General features: G+C 34.4%; 2 protein-coding genes and 2 long non-coding RNA genes across 5 annotated transcripts in view; 3 read left to right on the top strand and 1 right to left on the bottom strand.

The window, feature by feature from the left end:
- LOC138124872 (uncharacterized) overlaps positions 1-19,400 on the top strand; it is a 93,546-nt gene that overhangs the window by 6,451 nt on the left and 67,695 nt on the right. The window lies entirely within an intron of this gene.
- On the top strand, positions 3,027-5,250 carry LOC138123835 (uncharacterized). The gene is made up of 2 exons (XR_011156920.1): positions 3,027-3,922; positions 3,974-5,250. It is a non-coding gene; the product is annotated as an uncharacterized lncRNA (long non-coding RNA).
- Positions 10,379-11,076, top strand: LOC138124881 (uncharacterized). The gene is made up of 2 exons (XR_011157302.1): positions 10,379-10,502; positions 10,551-11,076. It is a non-coding gene; the product is annotated as an uncharacterized lncRNA (long non-coding RNA).
- Positions 13,521-15,081, bottom strand: LOC138124492 (uncharacterized). The gene has a single exon (XM_069039537.1). The coding sequence runs from the start codon at positions 15,011-15,013 to the stop codon at positions 13,640-13,642; it is 1,374 nt and encodes a 457-aa protein (XP_068895638.1). The 5' UTR covers positions 15,014-15,081; the 3' UTR covers positions 13,521-13,639.

Below are 19,400 nucleotides of genomic sequence, written 5' to 3'. Positions count from 1 at the left end.
AATTCCTCACCAATTCTGCGACTAAATTTAACCCATGTGCAAGGCAAGTAACGTGCAGCATAGCTGGATAAAACACTTTCAAATTTTTGCCGGCTTTTAACATGTAGGCGACTCCATCCGTGTATAAAATTTTAACTTTTTCTTCATTACTTCCCGTAGGCCATAGCACTCCTGAATAAAACAATATTTTTAAAAGGTCCGTCGCAATCACAACCACTTTAACGTACTCCAGTTAACTGAATTAGCGGGTAGACATTGAAATCGTACCTATGTTTTAACTTTTCTTAATATGAATACGTTTTAAGCGGTTGTGACTAAGCTTTTATTCAAAACTGAAAGAAAAATGCATACAATAAATAAATAAGTTAACTCACGCAGCGAATCATTAACAAATCTTGCTACCGTGTTAGAATTCGTTCTCTCTAAAACTTTTGATGTAAGTAGATACGGTTTGCAAAATTCACTTGCTCTAAGTGCCCCAACAATACAATTTGCTACAGCATTTCCCCTTACATCAGTTGTTTCGTCAACTGAAATCCAAATGTCACTTATACCAATATTGTCCCGAATCTTCTGTATTTGCTGTGTATAAGAATGGAAAATTTAAATAATGGTACTGCTTCAACTTTATGAAACTTATCGAATCATAGCATTTATTTAAATAATTTTTACGTAAGGAGGATTTGTTTGGAATTTTGCGTTTGCAATATTTTTCCAAAAACGAATTAAATTTGGGATTTTCTATTTTCGTCCACGGTATATTTGCTGCCAAAAATGCTTCACACATATCAAAAGTAAAATCATTTTGTACTACTTGAGTTTGGCCCAAAAATAATTGTCTTAAAGGCATCTTCTGTTTTTTTGCATTTTTTTATGTAAATTTGTGTTTAGGTGTTGGTCGACTAAATATTTTTTTTCGCTTGATACCTTTCATTTGAAAATAAATATTTAAATAAGAATTTAACACCTAATCTAATTTTGTAACAGACATCGAATTATTCATTTAACTTACGTGTTTGGAACATATTTGACAAAAAATGACTTTCCCGTCAGTAGTAAGATGTTCCGATTTTGATATCCATCCACGGATTTGTTCACTTCTGCACGCTTTCACTTTAGGCATATTGAAAATAACAACACCAAACTAAAATCAACACTGGAAACTAAAATCTTATCTAACAGAAATATATCTCCAGTAAGCTGTTGAACATACGAAAGACGCTGTGATTATGAGAGAAACAGTCATATTATATTATTTAGAGTGCATGCCAATAAATAAATTATATTATTTTATTGCCGACTTTTGTCTTTTGTCGGCAGCACAGTAGCAGGTGCTACTATGCTGTCTATGTCGGCAGTATCGGCACATTTTTGCAACTTCCACATCAAAAGCGGCATTTCCTTGAAGCGGCTAGACCAGATGTGCGTTTCCTTGGGTCCGTAAAATGCAAAAAAATATGCATTTATTGTAAAATATGCTTTTATTGCTAAATATGCAATAATATGCATAATAAGAATGGTGTCATTTTATTTAGAATTATCTGAAACGCCAAGAAAACTGCAAAGTAATCCGAAGACGTTTAGCAAAAAAATATGCAAATGCATATAAATCCGGTCTTTAATTATCAGTTATCATCATTGATTATAGTGGGGTCTAGTACAGATCAGTTTCTATTGGGTGGATAAATAATCTTAGAGGATAGTGATGACGATTTGATTAAACGACAGGTATCTATTATAAAATGATAAACCATCAAAATTGCTAATTTAAAAAACGATACACACCGATTAAAATTAAATTCAAAGAAATTCGTATTTGGACAATTGTGTAATTGTTCTAAAAACCATTAAAATCGATTAAATAAATTCAAAGAATTTCATATTTGGACAATTATGTAATTGTTCGAATATAAAATTCTTTCAATTGAATTGATCTGAATGGTTTTTAAATTAAAAGGATTTGATAAATAGATAACATTGTGTTTTGCTATTTCTAAAAGTGTGGAATTTCAATTTTGTGTTGCATTGTTGAGAAAATATTTTTACTCGTGATTAGATAAGAATTGCTATTAATTTTTAAGTATCTTACCATTAGATGAATAACCTCTTATCCATCTAATTTTGAACAGTCATCAAAGGCTATTGTTATCATGTTAATACATCTTAATAAAATTCAGAAAAATTTCACATATTATCTCCACACTAGAAAGTTATTTTTAATGCCAATTTTATTTCTTATTTATTTTATTTATCGCAAAAGGAAAGTTTCTTTATTTAATAGTATGTAGATATTTTGTGCTCTAAATGATGGTTAGAACTGTTACTGTTCATAGGAAATATAAAAACCATAAAGTACCATCTCTTTACCCATTTAATCATAGTCATAGCCAATTTCGTGATTAATTTCTCAGAAGAAAAATAATTTTTTATTTTCAGATTATAGATGTAAGTAATGCACCTGTAAAAAAATTAAATAAGACTTTGTCCAAACAGGTTAAAAATTTTGTTTAAAGATCTCTACCAAAAAGTATTATGGAGGAAAGTATTTATTTTGAGGAAGAAGTAGAGAAGATTTATTTATTTCAAAAATTATTTTCGAATTTGGAGTATTCACATCTGGCCGGCTCTAATTACATTATATGTATAATAAAGGAGCCATAGTTATAAAATAATCATTCGAAACTTTTTTTGTAAAAAATGTTATACTCTACACAAACAGCACGATACGAAATCGAATTAAGGTACAAAAGGTAATTTTCAATATTCTTAACAATTTTTAAAATTTCTTTATAAACACGCTGGCTGCCGCAAGGTTACGCAATGTTACCGATACACGCTGACTCTGAAGTATTTTCCAATGGAAGTGTCTAACAGGGTCTAATGAACCAATTTCTATATTCTATATTTGTTTTTTACTATTACATTACATTCGAGGTAAATGTTGTCCATAAAAGATTTACCGATTACAATATGAGTTCATTAGATTTCCAATTACGTCATAAATTATACGAGTATATTATCTTCGTTGTTGTATAAATATCACTTGATACATTGAGAGCCACAGTGCTACACGAGACGGCGTGTGTGTCACACAGCTTTGTATCTGTAACATTTGTGTAGGTACTTCTAGAGTGCATAAAGAGCAATGACTGGAAACGAGAGTGAAATTCGTTTCTGGTTAAAAAATATTTTAACCGAAGAAAACCTTGATGATTTTTCCGTGAATATATTGGGAAACGCTGCAAAAGGTGAGGGACACTCTGGAGATATAGTTTTTGTTAGTCTGAATAGTGTTCATTCTTCAAAGGAATACCATCTTGTGTTAAAATGCAGCCAACGAAATAAAACTTTGAGAGAAACAACTCCAGTCAAAGAATCTTATACTAATGAAATCTACGTATACGACACAGTGTTCCCTGTTTTTACCCAGTTTCAACGCAAAAATAAAATTGAGAGTCCTTTTGACAATGTTCCAAAATATTACGGTAAATTTATGAACGAAAATATAGAGGTTCTAGTTTTTGATGATGTTAAGAATGCTGGCTATTCCTTGTGGAACAAGAAGAATCCATTAACTAGAAAACATATAAATATGGTTGTCGAGGAATATAGTAAATTCCATGCGATTTCCTTTGCGATGCAAGACCAGCACCCAGAGAAATTCGAAGAATTAAGTAGTGGATTGCAGGAAGTTTTTAAAATGTTTATGAAATCAACTGGTTTAGACGGTCTGCTTATGAAATGTATAGACGAGGTATACGACTTGTTGAAAGGTGACCTCGATGATAGTGTTTTGATCACATGGAAAAACTTTAAAAGCCAAATAGATTATATTTTCTATGATATGTGCAAAGAACCAGACGTGAAAAAAGTAATCGTCCATGGAGACTGTTGGAATAACAATTACATGTTTAAGTACGCTGTGAGTTTACCATTTATATTTGAAATTTGTTCCTAAGTACCAATTTTTTAGGCTGACAACCAAATCCTGCCAGTAGAAGTAGCAATTTTGGACTGGCAAACATCAAACCATTCTTCACCGATTATCGATCTGTCATACTTTTTATTCGCTTGTATATCCAAAGAAGACATAGAAGATTTAGATGAGATTTTGCGACTCTACCATAAATCTTTAACGTCGCATTTAAGTAGAATGGGTGCCGATTCTAATTTGTTATATCCGATGGACACGTTTTTACAAGACTGGAAGAAATACAGTAGATTCGGTGCTGCACTGAGCAGTATAGTGTTCAAAGTTTCTGCAACGGAATCAGAAGAAGTGATTGATTTCACCAAAGCAACCGAAAATGGGGGAAATGTCAGTACAGCATTTTCATATGATGTTAAAGACAAAGCCAGTTATAAGAATAGAGCAAGGCATGTAGTAAAGTATGTAGTAGAAAATGGTCTTATATAATGTTTATTGTGTCTAATCATGTATATGCAGACAGACAGACAGAAACAGAAGTACCTGCTATTAATAGATACAAGAATATACGAGTATTAATTTGATTATTGTATTGTATTGTATTTCGTATTAAAAATATTTAACTTTAAAAAAGAAACAAAGATAAATGTAATTAATCAACTTAAGTACATAACATCTGGAAAAGTGCCCCGAATGCTTGTAGCGTTTCCACGTTGAATAGCAAGGGAAATCCTCTCGAAAAGGAATTTCTTTGATTTTAAATTGCCTGATTCTGAAAATGAGTCGGTTTCCGATGACATTAATGAAATCGATGGCTTCTTTGCTCCAAGGGCCTAAGGTTTCAAAAGCTAAACCTTGAAAAAGAAACTGATTGTACTATAATATCTATGTTTTGTTTTGACAAAAATCAGAGTATTCTATTAAGAGTTTAATTATTATCACCATATGTTTAGGTCATAGATGAACAAATCTGTGTTTAGATGGTAAATTTGTATTTTTTCCGTTTAGATCAGAGTCTGCCATGACAAGCGGCCACCAGGTTTATCTTAATATGGGCGTCACTACAAAAAATAAAATTGCAAATTGTATAAAAAAATATCGTTGCCCTTGTGAATAATAGTAGATTATGTAATTAATTATCATCAGAAGTAACTCTTTTTGTCGCTAACTGGGCGAATTACAAAAAGACCTTCTGCTCTGAATGATATTAGTATATAAACTAGGCAAAAATGAGTAGGAAATTTTTTCATGTTTGAATTTTTTAGAAATACAGTTTAAAATTTGTAATGAAATGTGTTAGAAATATAAATATGTACACTTGCTTTCAAAACTTTCCCGTACACCTATTTTTTGCTGTATTAAATCAGGGTTGTAATTAATCAACTCTTTTGAAAAGTCAAAATGGCTCGACTGACAGAGCAAGGCAAAGTTTTGATGCTTTCTAAATTAGAAGAGGAGTGGTCCATAAGAAGTGTTGCTACTCATAATGGGCTAAATAAAAGCACTGTTCTACAACTCACGACCTGCTGTATTATAACCGGCCCGTTCAAAAGTGTAATTTGAGTGATCCCCGCAGAGCGCTAGTGTACGGGCGCTTTTTGGGGATTATATTCATCTTAAGTCTTTGTCACCGAGAGTTCAAATGACATTCGAAATTAAAATCAAAAACACAAAAATACAATTGTGTTCAGTATTGTTTTAGAAAGAAAATATGAACTTACTGTACTCAATCTTAACTCTAAAATCGTGTCTAAACATATTTTTCCGATTTTTTATTCTTTAGAAGCGCCCGTACTGTGGCGCCCTCATCGGCGAAAATTGGCTCTTTCTCGGAAACATTTTCGCAATGCTTTTTTAATGAAATGAACAGGCCGGTTATTATACAGCAGGTCGTGCTACAAAACTAATAAGTAAAGAATAGGTGGGTGGGAACAAGAAGGAATCGTGAGTAGAAGATAGATCATAATTTTTTAAATGTCATCTTTAACCTAAGTTCAAAATTACTCGTTTACACTGCTTAAATTTTGCAAAATCGTCGTTACTTGATTTTGAATGTGTACGCGAAAGTTTTGAAAGCAAGTGTACATACACATTAAGGCCCGGTTTATTCACCTTCAAGTAAATTTATCTGACCAGTAGTTGCTATGATTTAGAATTTGCTATTGGTAGATCCATGGTAATTACCGTTCCAATAAAGTTACTTGAAGGTGAATAAACCGGGCCTAAATGTAATGTTTCAAGTACCTGTAACATTTTAAATTTATCTAGTGTTTAAGAATACGTGGGAGGATTGGGGCAATTATTTTGCTTTCCAAGAAAGATTGTGGAATTCCCTATTCATTTTTGCCTAGTTAACTATTTATTTTCAAGCGGATAACAAAAAAAAATCGGACCTGAACTCATTTATTTTCTTTTGTTGCAATTAAAGTAAAATGACAATTTTCAACTTAATAATGTTCAAATTTTAAGGCACCAGTAATTCCTACTTCTCTTGCAATATTGTTAGTACTTGAAGGTTCAATAATATCGAGCGTTCAAATAAAATTCTGGGCTGGGAAGGCGTTGCAAACCGTCAATTGTTGTGCTTTTTTCAAGCATGTTGACGGCTAACTTAAGATTTAGAGCCAAACAATTTTTCTGTTTTTTTTTCTTTCTTTGCAATATTTTGCAATTTAAAAAAAATAGAATAACGTAACGATTCCTATTCTCGAAGCAAATATCTAAAGGCACCCTTTATTGAATACAAACATGTGCCGTTTAAACATAAACAAATATCATTCGTGTCAAACGGCGGAAAATTCAAACTTTACATTGTTCTAAACGGTTTAATTTTTTCAACGCCTACTCAGCCCAGGATTTTATTTGAACGTGCATTAGTAAAGTTTACTAAAATCTAACATGTATCATCTATGCACCTAGGAGACTCGTGTTACACCACAGTTGCATCGGTTAAATATTGTGTAATAATTTCATTATTTCGCTTTTTTAGAGCAACCTTACAGTTGACTCGGTCGAGCCGCTTCGCCTGTGGATATTTCAACTCCTAGGATTTGAAGTGTTGAAGTCCAGTTACAAAAAAATCCATTTCAAACGTTTCTATAGAGTTACACAAAGGCGCGATGTTCGACCGCTTGCAGATAAAAGAGTTTTTCAAAAAAATTAGTACTTCCCCTTCGACAAATATTTTTGCGAGGAAAAGCTAAATAAAAATTGTAAAAAAAGTTTTTTAACTCAGGTTCTTCGAGATTGCGTTATAAGTAAATATTACAAGCAAAAGTAAATAATGAAGCAAAATTAATTTTTGCACAAGGGGGGCCACCACTATCAATGTGGGTCTAAATACGTACGAATATGGTGAAGCGATATTCAGTCATGACTAGCTTTAAGTAGTCAGCGCATGCGCTTTGATACTTGTTACTTAAAATTAGACGACGTATCTCACACAGTTTAGTATCCGTAACGTTGCGTAATATCGCGCCAGTTGCAGCGTACTAAACAACAACAAATTACGATCAAATTTACGTACTTCTAGGGCAGGCGATACCGAAAGCAATGATTGGGAACGAGAGTGAAATTCGTTTTTGGTTAAAATGTGTTTTAACGGAAGAAAATCTCGGATGATTTTTCCGTAGATATATTGGGAAGCACAGGTAAAGGCGATGGATACGCTGGAGATATAGTTTTCGTACGTTTGACCAGTACTATTGCTCATTGTTCAAAGGAATACAATCTAGTGTTAAAATGCAGCAAACGAAGTGAAGCCTTCAGAAAATCAATGCCAATCAAAGAAGCTTTTACTAATGAAATCTACGTGTACGATAAAGTGTTCCCAGCTTTTACTCAGTTTCAACGCAAACACGGAATTGAGAATCCCTTTGATAGTGTTCCAAAATATTATGGCAAATTTATGGACGAAAATACGGAAGTTTTAATTTTTGAAAATTTGAAGATTTTTGGTTATTCTTTGTGGAATAAGAAGAATCCGTTGACGAGAAAACATATAAATATGGTTGTGGAGGAATATGGTAAATTCCATGCTATTTCCTTTGCAATGCAAGATCAGCAACCAGACAAATTTCAACAATTCATTAGTGAATTGCAGGATATTTTTAAACAGTTTATAACATTAGCTTCTTTCCAAGATATTGCCACGGTATTTTTCTAATTTGGGTCGGCGGTTGGCAATTGTTGCCGGTAGCTCAGTCTTGGGCGGGGTAAGCGAACGAATTAGCCAGACCCGAAAGACAAGAAGATAAGGGCGCCAGGATCCTCCGGCACTGATGCTTCGGGAGTATCCGGATCCGACGATACTCCGGGGCCGATACCCGAAAAGAAACACACGTGTCCCAGTTAACAAATTTAATCAAATTAGATCCTCTGGTACAATAAATATTTACAATAAGTGAACATTAAAAAAAAATAATGTGTACAATTGATTGTTGGTAAAAAAAAAAAAAAAATTACTGTTCGATGTTCGATTGCAGCAAACAAAAAAAATTCAAGGAACGGTCCTGACCGGTAACGCACAAAATAAATTAAAACTAAAGATGAAATTCCCGCGAGCCGCCGACGATACTTGTACAAGCTCGGTGCGACCGCAAAACAAACGGTATCGAATTAAAACGCAACTCTAAGTTACCGGCGTCGGATTTACAAATAATATTGTCAAAAAAAAGTTTGAATTCCAAATTACACACACACACAAGATAAAACACGCGACACAAGAGAGAGAGACAGTAAAACAAAAGAAGAGACGTTATCTCCTTGCCGAAAAACGGCTGCGGCCTCGAGAGAGGAGATACCCGGCACGAGCAAAATGGAGGCTCTGTTCCTGTAGGTGCGATATGATAGTCGTGAACGATCTGACCTGTGACCTGAGCCTCCTGCGTCGTCCTTCGGCGTCCTGTGGGGTTCGCCGCTCGGCGGTCCTGCTGCCGTTGAGGCCGCTGCTGACTCCGGTGGAGATGAAAAAAAGAAGGCCAGAAAAACAGGAAACTCGACGGATCCGCTGGAACGGGTCCGGCAAAAGGTCCTCGTAAGAGATCCGCTTAAAAGACCCTTTCATAGAAAGAAGAGAGCGCCATTAAGTTAACGTACGACGGGAAAACTGTGACTTACTCAGTCGGCGTGAGGTCTTTTTTTTTTGGGGGACGAAAAGCCAAAAAAAGTCCGTGACTCCCAAGATCCGGAAATTCCGACAGAGTTGGGGTTCCAAAACGTACGCTATCCAGCCAGAAACGGAGAACCACGCAACTCTTCTGACGGGCACAGGAGACTTCGTGAAAATCCCGAAAATCGGTGCGATCCACAAAAAAACGCTGACACGAAGTTCACCCAGTCACGGTACTTTTGCGAAAGAGGAAGAGTGGCATCGAAACGCGAACTTATCGCCTTGCCCAAAAAAGTCTAACCAGTCTCGGTGAAGGAAAACAGACCTTAACAGCTGTCGACAGAAGGAACATCGAGAACCGACAGGTGCGTGCGTGCTTCGAATTTTTGACGCGCAACGGCGGGACCGAGATAGGTTAGAAAAATCAAAACAAAGGGACCAAAAGGCCTACGCCGTCGATCGTCGATGAGAACCGTCGATCTAGACTGTCTCCAGGTGTTTCGGGAGATGAAGAGAGTTCCGTGAAAGAAGGACAGGAAAAAAAAATGTCCAGGGACGAGAAGGTGAAGGGAATTTATGGAGTTGGTGTCTTAAAAAAAGGGGAAAGGTAAGTGAACGGTACATTCAGAAGACCTACTCAACTCCGATAAACTCTAGGCCGTGAAGAAAGAAGAAAAGAGGAAAGAGCGAAATTTTTCTGGCGTAGGGCCAAGGTTCGCGACCTGACAAACCCGACGGTATATAGCTACCGTCCCGCTGAAATTGTGAGGATAAGGGCACGATTCCAGCTGCCTCTTCAGCTGGGGCCAAACGAAAAGAAAACGAAGAAAAGCCGACAAGGAAAACAAAAAAAAAGAAGGCAAGGTAGAAAGGATTAACGACAACGACAAGCGAACGGGAGGATGAGGGATCGGGAAGGAAAAAGACACAAACAAAACGGTCGCGGTAACATGCGATTACTCTCAGCCTAACTGCGAGCGAGAGTTTACTGAATTCGTTACTTTTAAGGTTACTTTCGAGGTGTTCGAGTAATGATGGTGCATCCCCAAGCATTAGTGGAACCCATGGGCCTTCCACTCCGGCCAAATCCGCAAAAAAAACGAAAAACGAACGGGATGAAATTTTCGAACCGTGACAATATGTTTACAAAAAGTTTCGACGAGGTGTGCGACTGGTTAAAAGATGATCTCGACAATGAAACTTTAAGTAATATCCGTTCACTTTGTATTGACCGTCAGTGGTGCAAATCGCACACACTTGGCATTAACTTTCATATGAGTTGTCATAGTAACAGGTCAGTCATTTGCACCACTGACGTTCAATACAAAGTGAACAGATTTTACATGGAACAACTTTAGAAATCAAGTTAATTATATTTTCACTGAAATGTGCCAACAACCGGACGTGAAAAAAGTGATCCTCCATGGAGACTGTTGGAATAACAATTTCATGTTTAAACACGCTGTGAGTTACAATTTCTGTTTGAAATATTGGTAATGACTAAGTTTTCAGGTTGACAACGAAATTCTACCGGTAAAAGTAGCAATTTTGGACTGGCAAATATCAAAGTATTCTTCACCTATTGTTGATTTGTCATTTTTCTTGTTCACTTGCATATCCAAAGAGGACATAGGAGATTTAGACGAAATTTTGCGACTCTATCACAAATCTTTATCATCACATTTACATAGAATGGGAGCTGATTCAAACAAATTGTATCCGTTGGACACCTTTTTAAAAGACTGGAAGAAATTCGGTAGATTTGGTGCTTTAATGAGTAATTTATCGTTCAAGGTTTGTGCAACAGATTCTGACGAAGTGATTGACATAGCCGAAGCTGTAGAGAATGGAGGAAATATTGCTTCAGCGTTCGTGTACGACGTTAAAGACAAAACCAGTTATAAGAATAGAGCAAGACATATTGTAAAATATGTGGTAGAAAATAGTCTTATCTGCTCGTAATTTATTATCACATTAAATTATGTACATATAGAAACAAAGTACTCCTCTACTACTAATAAATATAATTTTATTTTAATTTTAATGTTTTATTGTGGTATTATTAACAAATTTATCATAGGACAAATAGTTGCATTTATAAGTCGTCACCTTTAGGCATGCCGGTCACTCTTCTGGATCTTCCGGATCAAAAAAAATTCCCTTTTCAATTCAAATTAAATAGAATTAATATTATATGTGCTAATTTTTAAAATCATGTATGATTGTGGTTCTTGTTATAACTGGAAATAATAAAAATATTTATCAAACTCTCTGCTTTAAGGGACATGTTTATAAGAGCTCTTGACACGGTATACGATTTGTTGAAAGATGACCTCGATGATAATAGGTACGAAACTTTAGAAGTCATTTAGATTATATTTTCTACCGCATGTGCGAAGAACAAGATGTCAAAAACCTAATCATCCATTGAATTGGAGTAACAACTTGTAACGTGTTATTTTAGTCTCGTTTGCCTTGATTGACAAGATAACCTCAAGTTTCCTCAATGTGTGATCGGTATGTGTGTTCCTGGGAGGTTGTTCGTTGCTTTTAATTTGAGTAAATTGGTTAAAATCGGCTTTGTTTCTTCAACATGGTTTATTTCGTAGGAGCCATGTCACTTTTTTGTTTTCTGGTCTCAACTGAGCGTGTTTTGTTGGTCCTGGTATTAAATTTTGGTTGGTTAATCTCATCGGAGCTTGTTATGCTGGATTAAATTATCAGTCAGCCGTTATTGTGCTGTTTTTTCAAAAATTCTGGCACTTGGAATTTGTGAAGCTTTTGAGCACTCGACCTTGGGTCGGATAAGAAAGACACCTCTACATCGACCACCGTTACATAAAAGCCGACCACCATCTGAGGATGTGAACCTAATCGTGGAGACATTTCGTTCCATCCGATTTGGAATCTGGAGCCCCCTTTTGAGGTCATCTCGCCGTTCCCGACGCCGTACGCCGACTACCTCTAAGAGATTCTTTTGACCACCATCCTCCATCGAGCGACGTCTTTGCCCGCCTACTACACAGTCACGGTCAGATCTCCCCAATTTGTTTCACCTGTTTTCCCTTCTTCGTAATTTTTCTTAAAATTTTGAATATGTTAGTAATCTTTCTTTGTGAACATCCGTTAAGACTTAGATTTGCTAGTGATTCAGTTTTATTTATGCAAGGTTAATAAACCTTGCAACCTTGAAACCCTTACGTATTACCCTCGAATATGTAAATTTCAGTCGTTTATTAATTATTCAATTTTAACGTTTACATTTTTCAATTCTTCGAACCAAACTCCATTTTGTTAACATCCGTTAAAATTTAGTTTTTGGTCAGGTGAGTTAATTTTAACGTTTAATTATTTGTTTGAGACTAATTGTGCCATAGCTGTGGCTTGCGTCTAGGTCGCCTCGTTTAATTTTTAATTTCTTTTGATACACTTTGTTTTGGATTATTTTTAGTTTTGTAATGAATTGGAGAAGTTTTGGCTAAATTGTTTTTCCTTGTGATCCCTAATTTTCGGATTTAAATTAGTTTACTTCTCTCTGGATTGGTAAAGTTCCTGAGAATTTAAAATCCATGGCGCTCGTGAAGAACTGAATTTTGAACCCCGCCACCTCCGGATAGTGGATCTACTCTGGCCTTTTCAATCAAAATGTGGCAACAAAATTTTATTCACAAAATGAAAACGTTACACCTTAGAATCTTGCTTTTTTATCATTATTTTGGGATGTTTTATTTCGATTAAGTTTTACCAAAAGAACAGTATTTCATCGTGAAAATTCTTTTTGAACATTTTAACAAAATATGAATTTTTTGCTTGTCATTCTTTTATCATTTTAGTGATTTGTACATTATCATGATGAATTGTCAATTTTGTAATTGTCCTAAAGTGGATGACATTACATTTTGTTGATATCTACCAAAACTGTATAATCTCAAATTTCCTGTAATTGCATTATTGTAAAATTCAATATAATTCTGGTTGAGATGACAATGCCGGAATATGTACCTAAATAGAGAAACTTTAAAATAATTGAAACAGAAAAAAAAGTGTTAAAAATGACAAAAAAAAATTAATTAGATTAAGGGCCGATTTCATAATCAGAATTAATCCTTCATTAATATTTAATAGTACCATTAAATTAAAAGAAAAATATTAATTTTAAGTTTAAGCTATTTAAAACGTTATCTCTGAAGAATTTTTCATTAAACTATTGAGCAATAAATATCTGCAGGTGTAGATTAAATTTTCAAAATTCGTTTTGTCGGTTTTTAACTTATTGTTCTAAACAATATTTATTATGGAATCGTGAAATTATTTTATGTTTATTCTATTTGAACATGTAACAGCAGAAAAATAATCACTGTTTACTGTTAATTAATTTTCAATTATTGGTTAAGATAACAAAATTAAATAATACATTCCGATCATCAATCCTGCATTGTTTTAGCACGTGTAAAACGGTAAATTGGGAATACAAAAAATCAGTACAATTTCGAGTTACTTTATTGGTTTTGTATTATCAAATTGACATTGTCGAAATTACATCCAGTATGCAACAAATATTTTGAATCATTTATTTACTAATTACCACAACTAATCCAAAATCAATACAATTTGAATTGAAAACACAGAATTCTTTTAGTCCACTCACCAATCGGAAGTCGATCCAGGGCAGCACTAAATTCCCGATTAGTTTTATAGTTTAAACATTTAATTATCTGTTTCCTGCAAGCATCTCTACTTAATTGGAGTAGCGAAGGCACTTTTGGCAGTCGATTTATTCGTTCTTGGACTTTGTCGACATTTACCGCGTTATTCAGCACCGTTTCCTTAATACTTAGATCACAAAAGTAATCCAAATACTCAAGACCAACATCGTGTGAACTTTCATCTACAAATCTACATCTTTCATTAATGTAATTTATGATTTTGGATGGGCTAATATACATATCGTATTTGAGAATGATTTTACTTGGGATGGACCAAGAAGACAACACTGTTCCAGCTATGGGTATGACTTCTGCTTCACTCAGTATATGATACATTTCCGACATTTTGGAATAAGTGCCCGCCATATATACGTCAACAAAGCTCAAATGTACCCCCTCTTTCAACATTCGTGCCACTAAATCCGTTAAATCGTCCAAATTATTAGCATTATCTTGAAGACTACCTTCAATGACTTGAGCTATAATCGCATCGTTGATTTGCAGCCGTTCGACAAATTTGGACACGGTGCGACTCTTGAATATAACTTGCAGCAAGGCAAAATATCTCTTTCTTTTCATTCTACATCCACCATGGGTATACCAGAACATATTTTTTACGATGTCACTGATCGGATTTGCAGTCTTCATATTGTCAAACATTGCAGCCACTACATCTTCGAAGACGTCTAGAAACAAAGCTAAATTTCCTGGCTTAGCATCTGGTATTTTAGTACACAAATCAGTTAAATCGCAGGGCGTCCATGCAACGTGGAAAGACTTGTCACACAATTTACGAAAAGCAGGTGAATTCCGAACCAATCCCTTTATCAACCAAGGGAGTTTCACTGTGATCTCGGTGCTATCTCCAAAGGTGTAGTCAAAAATGACATCAAGTAAATCTTGTTTTCGAGGATTTAATACAGCCAGAGGTATGATGCTGCAATTCGTTTCAATGAAAGGGTCGGCTCCGCGTCTCATCAGGAAATGTAGAGCTTCATCTGGAAAGGAGCCGTTGCTGCAGGCCATGTATAGAGGTGTCCTTCCCCACACGTCTTGTGCGTTGATGTCGCCTCCATGACTGACGAGCATCTCCGCTACCATCTCGTATTTGTAAGGAATTTTGTAGTGGAGATACGTTTGTTGTCTTCTATTTCTCCGTTTGGCGTCGGCTCCCTTTTTTAACAAATTTGAAACTGTTTGAGTGATGATAGGTTTATCGCAGAACTGTAACAGGTTCGTCATCCAAGAGTTGATAAGATTGAGTTCCATGCCTTTGTATTGGAAATTCGATTTATCTAAATCATTTGTGGAAGGTCCCTGGTTTTTCCTTTCGGAAAGCAACTGAAATAGAAAAGCAACAATTAAATCCTCAATTGTTCAATTTTGTTAACATAATTTGAACCTACACTGATTATATTACATATATTGATAATGGAATATTTTCTTCTCGTTAACCTTTTCAAAATTAATATTTTTCAATAATTTTTACTTTCCGCCCATTTCTGTTTTCGTGGAACTTTAATAAAAAAGTGAAACGCAATATCGGCAAACAAATTCTGATATTGTCAAACTAAAATAACAAATTAGAAAATGTCCATTTCCTCCATTTTGTAGCTAAAAACGTTTCTTCCAACAAAAACAAACAACTCAAGTAGATGTTCAAAGTGATTGCCATTTTCTTGTTCGATACACTAATCGCATAATAATGTACGAGTATATCTAATTTGATCATATAATGTGTAAACAAATTTGCAAAAAGATAGGGGATTATCATTTAGAAAAATATGCCGAAACGAAAATGAGCGGAAAAATGAAAATACATTACGACAGACATATTGGAAGAGACGGCTATGCGGAAAATAATGTTTTAGATATGTGGAACATATCCAACAAACAACAAATTACCCCAGAAATGTGAAAAAGTGGAACCGTAAATATTCATTACCAATACGATAACGAATTTGATTCAGATGACAATTAATGTTTTATTTGTTTATGTATTTTTTTATTTTATTTTTTAATTTTTACATGTGGATATTTTAACGTCTCTTTCTTTTGCTCGTCGATAAGATGGTGAAAGTACGGGAGTCACCGAGTTCGACCACGATCCCAAATTTGTGTTAATCTGATGGTCGAGTTCGGCCACCGATCGCTACCAAAAGGATTAAGATTTTCCAGGTACTGACGGGGGGCCAAAGACATCAAATTCACTCTATTAGCTTGGGGGTTGAAAAAATAAGTGGTGGGACGTTGGCATATTTAAATGTAGAAGCAGTTACTGATTTTATTTAGTTTTGTATTAGATATGCGAATCATTTCATTCGAAATTTAATGAATGCTTTTATAACACTCATCCAAATATATTTCAATTCCTATCTGTGTTAAAAGATTTCCAGTGTGAGGTTTATATTAAAATACACACTGCTAACCGTTTTGTAAAAAAAGTACGTAAAGACATAGCTGAGAAGCAAAAATTAGTAAACACTAAAATTGCTGCTTGTTATGTACATAATGTTATTACTAAATTCGAATTTATACAGGGTTATTCTAAATGATTGTAGTCGAAGTAGGCCATGCCCATGTTATTACGTTTTTGCCGCTTTCATGTGAACCGTCAGTTGTGTCGCTGCCACTGTCATTTTTTAGGTGTAAAGTGCGATGATGAGGATTTTATTTATTTTTGTTAAATTAACGATTGAATCCAGAAATATTGAGTTGTTCTACAATCAATTTTCAAAATATTGAGTTGTTTTGCACCCAATTTAACACATCATTTTGATGATTTTTTTATGTGGAGCGGCAACCATAAATTTTACATTCAGTTTTCACGCCTACTTCGACTACAATCATTTAGAATAACCTTGTAGAATGTGTATCTTGTAAATTTCTACCACATTAAATTTTCTTGTGAAATTGTTGTATTACTAGTCCAGAACCAACAGGTAAAATCCGATCCCCTGGGTAATTAGATAAGTCAGGTAGCGTGGTCCAACCCGTATATGCACTTAATCCCATACCCTTCAGAATACTTAGAAAACACAGGTAACGTGGTCCAACTTCCATACGCCCGAAAGTACTACGTGGCACTAATTTTATATAAACAGAGAGATTACTACAGGGTAACTTTTAATGATTGTAATTTTTGTTCGGTTGGCAACACATTTGCGATTTTATGTTGGTACACTTGACTATCAGATTCAAATATGATAGTTCAAAAGTCAAAATAAATCAAATTGTTATTATTTATTTGTAGAATCCTAACCTACAAAGCGAATCAATAGACAACTCTTTGACAAATAACTAGGCGTATCAATTATTCTCGGAAGTGCCAACCCACTAAATTTGTCTCAATCATTAAAAGTCACCCGGTACTTTACGGTAGCCGTACAATGAAAATTTGCTGCTTTTGTAATTTGTGGTGCTTTCAGTTTACAACTTATCCTAACTTGAAAACATTTCATTTAAAAAAACTAAATTGAAGTTCTTTTTGAAAGAAACGAAAAAAAATCCATTTATCAAGATTTTTGGCGCGCACTGCAAAATTGGAAAATAAAGGTAATCCTTTTATAGTTTTGTTACGGTTTATCGATAATTGTTTAAATATGAAATTTATTTCTTAAAAGTGAAGCCGATGTTCGACAGCAAAGCCAAAATTGTTCGGTAATAAAAAACACCAAAGAGTAAATCTAAAAACTAAAATAAATAAATAAAATAATTTCGTAAAATGAGTGTGTTACTTACTGGTAAAGACCCGTTGCGAGAAGACATTATTCGTGAAAACTGGAAGAGGTTTTGTAGAGAACTGATCAACGAGTAGTAAGTAGTTTAGGGTGGTGAAATAAAATTTTGGTGGGGTAAAGTATAATTTTCGCTGTCTTGTCAGCGATGTCAGGTATAGGACAAGAAGCCAGTTTGGAGAAAATTTAATTAAGTGGAATAAACATTTTTAAAATTTATTTTTGATTATATTGAGTGTACATTATATACTTACATTGATTTTCTTTGTAAAGTATACAATGTACAATGTATTGGGTGATTCAAAATGATTGTGGATAAGTATGGCACCTATGTACGAAAATTTATGTGGCAACTGTTTGGGTGAAGTAGAGTTGACATTTGCATGACATTTCGTAAGCGTGCATTTGATTTTTTGTATACCATTCCACATTGATTTGACAATTTTCAAAATTGCGCGACTATGAACTGCCAAAGAAATGTCAACTCTATCCTACCTCTACCCACACAGTTGCCACGTACATTTTCGTACATACTTGCCATATTTATCCACAATCATTTTGAATCACCCAATATATCATTTATTGCTAAAATAAATACACAGGGTGTCCCACCTAAGATTTTCAGGTCTTAAATCTCAATTATTTATGGACCGATTTTTGTGGAATTTGAATTTGGAAAATATGTACTCTAGTGAATGAAGAATAAATTACTGGTAATAAAGTGCCCGATTAATAAAAAATGTAATTTTAAAACATTTACCTTTATTTCTCACAAAACTAGTGTCCGATTGTTATTCGTCACATGTGTCTACACAAAAAAATTATTCAAATTAACAGTTTCCACTTCAAAAAAACATTAGTTATTTTGTTAAAAATATGTTAAAATTACAATTTGAATGTTGACATCTGATTTGACGGCTTCAACGGCTCGACATAGTTCGAATAATAAAATTGTACAGCCTCGCAATTCCACAGGACTCTTCATATAAGTACGTTCTTCTATAGACACTTTATATAAAATCTCAAGACGTTAGATGCACCTATTCCAATAAAAAAGAGCCACAACTAAGAAATTGTTGTCTAAGATTAAGTCGACCGACCTTTCTGAGTAGTCGGATAAAGAAAATTATCCGTTCTGAGAAAAATTGATTTTATGATGGAATGAATGCTTAGTACAAGCTCACTTAAATTAAGTTTTAATTGTCAGCAAAGGGTTAGCGGTTGTCTTTTACATACTAAGCAAATTTATCTTAAAAATGTCTTAACACAAGTGTCATTTTTGTTTAAAATCCATTTAAATGCTGGGAGGTAGGAAACCTTTTGTTTCTGGATTCTCGAGTCTCGACTCCTCAATCCATTATCCACAACGGCAAAATTTAGCTCTACTACTCATACAGTAATCTGTAAACTGCAAAATGCCGTAAATATCGACTGTAATTACACGAGAGGTCTTTTTTTGTCCGGATAAAATTGAATGTTTTTACGATAATTTGGTTGCTTGGTAAATTGGTAAAAAAAGTCAATTTACCAAAAAGAAACCAAATTAGAGTTTAAAAAATGAAATTTTATCGTGGACGAAAAAAACCTCGAACGTAATTCGATGAGATAATTTAATGAATAATAATAGGTAGGTAATTATGAAAAACTGAATTGGCCATTTTGCACGTCAATTTATTACAAGCTGTGTCAATGTTTAAGATTGTTGGTTCGTTATCATAACAACAAACAATAATCAGGATCGAAAAAGTTTGCCATGGAAGTTTAAGCACATTTTATCCAGATGCAAAGTTAGGGCTAACTTTATCCGATGTCAAAGTGACAAATACATCGCGGCTTATGGGATTTTTTATACATGAATTAAATTATCATTAAAAAATTAACTATTTTTTTATTATACCTGAATCATAATCCCTGTTTTT

The sequence above is a fragment of the Tenebrio molitor genome, chromosome 2 (genome assembly GCF_963966145.1).
Source record: "Tenebrio molitor chromosome 2, icTenMoli1.1, whole genome shotgun sequence".
Classification (NCBI taxonomy): domain Eukaryota; kingdom Metazoa; phylum Arthropoda; class Insecta; order Coleoptera; family Tenebrionidae; genus Tenebrio; species Tenebrio molitor.
This window is presented reverse-complemented; position numbering and strand designations above follow the sequence as displayed.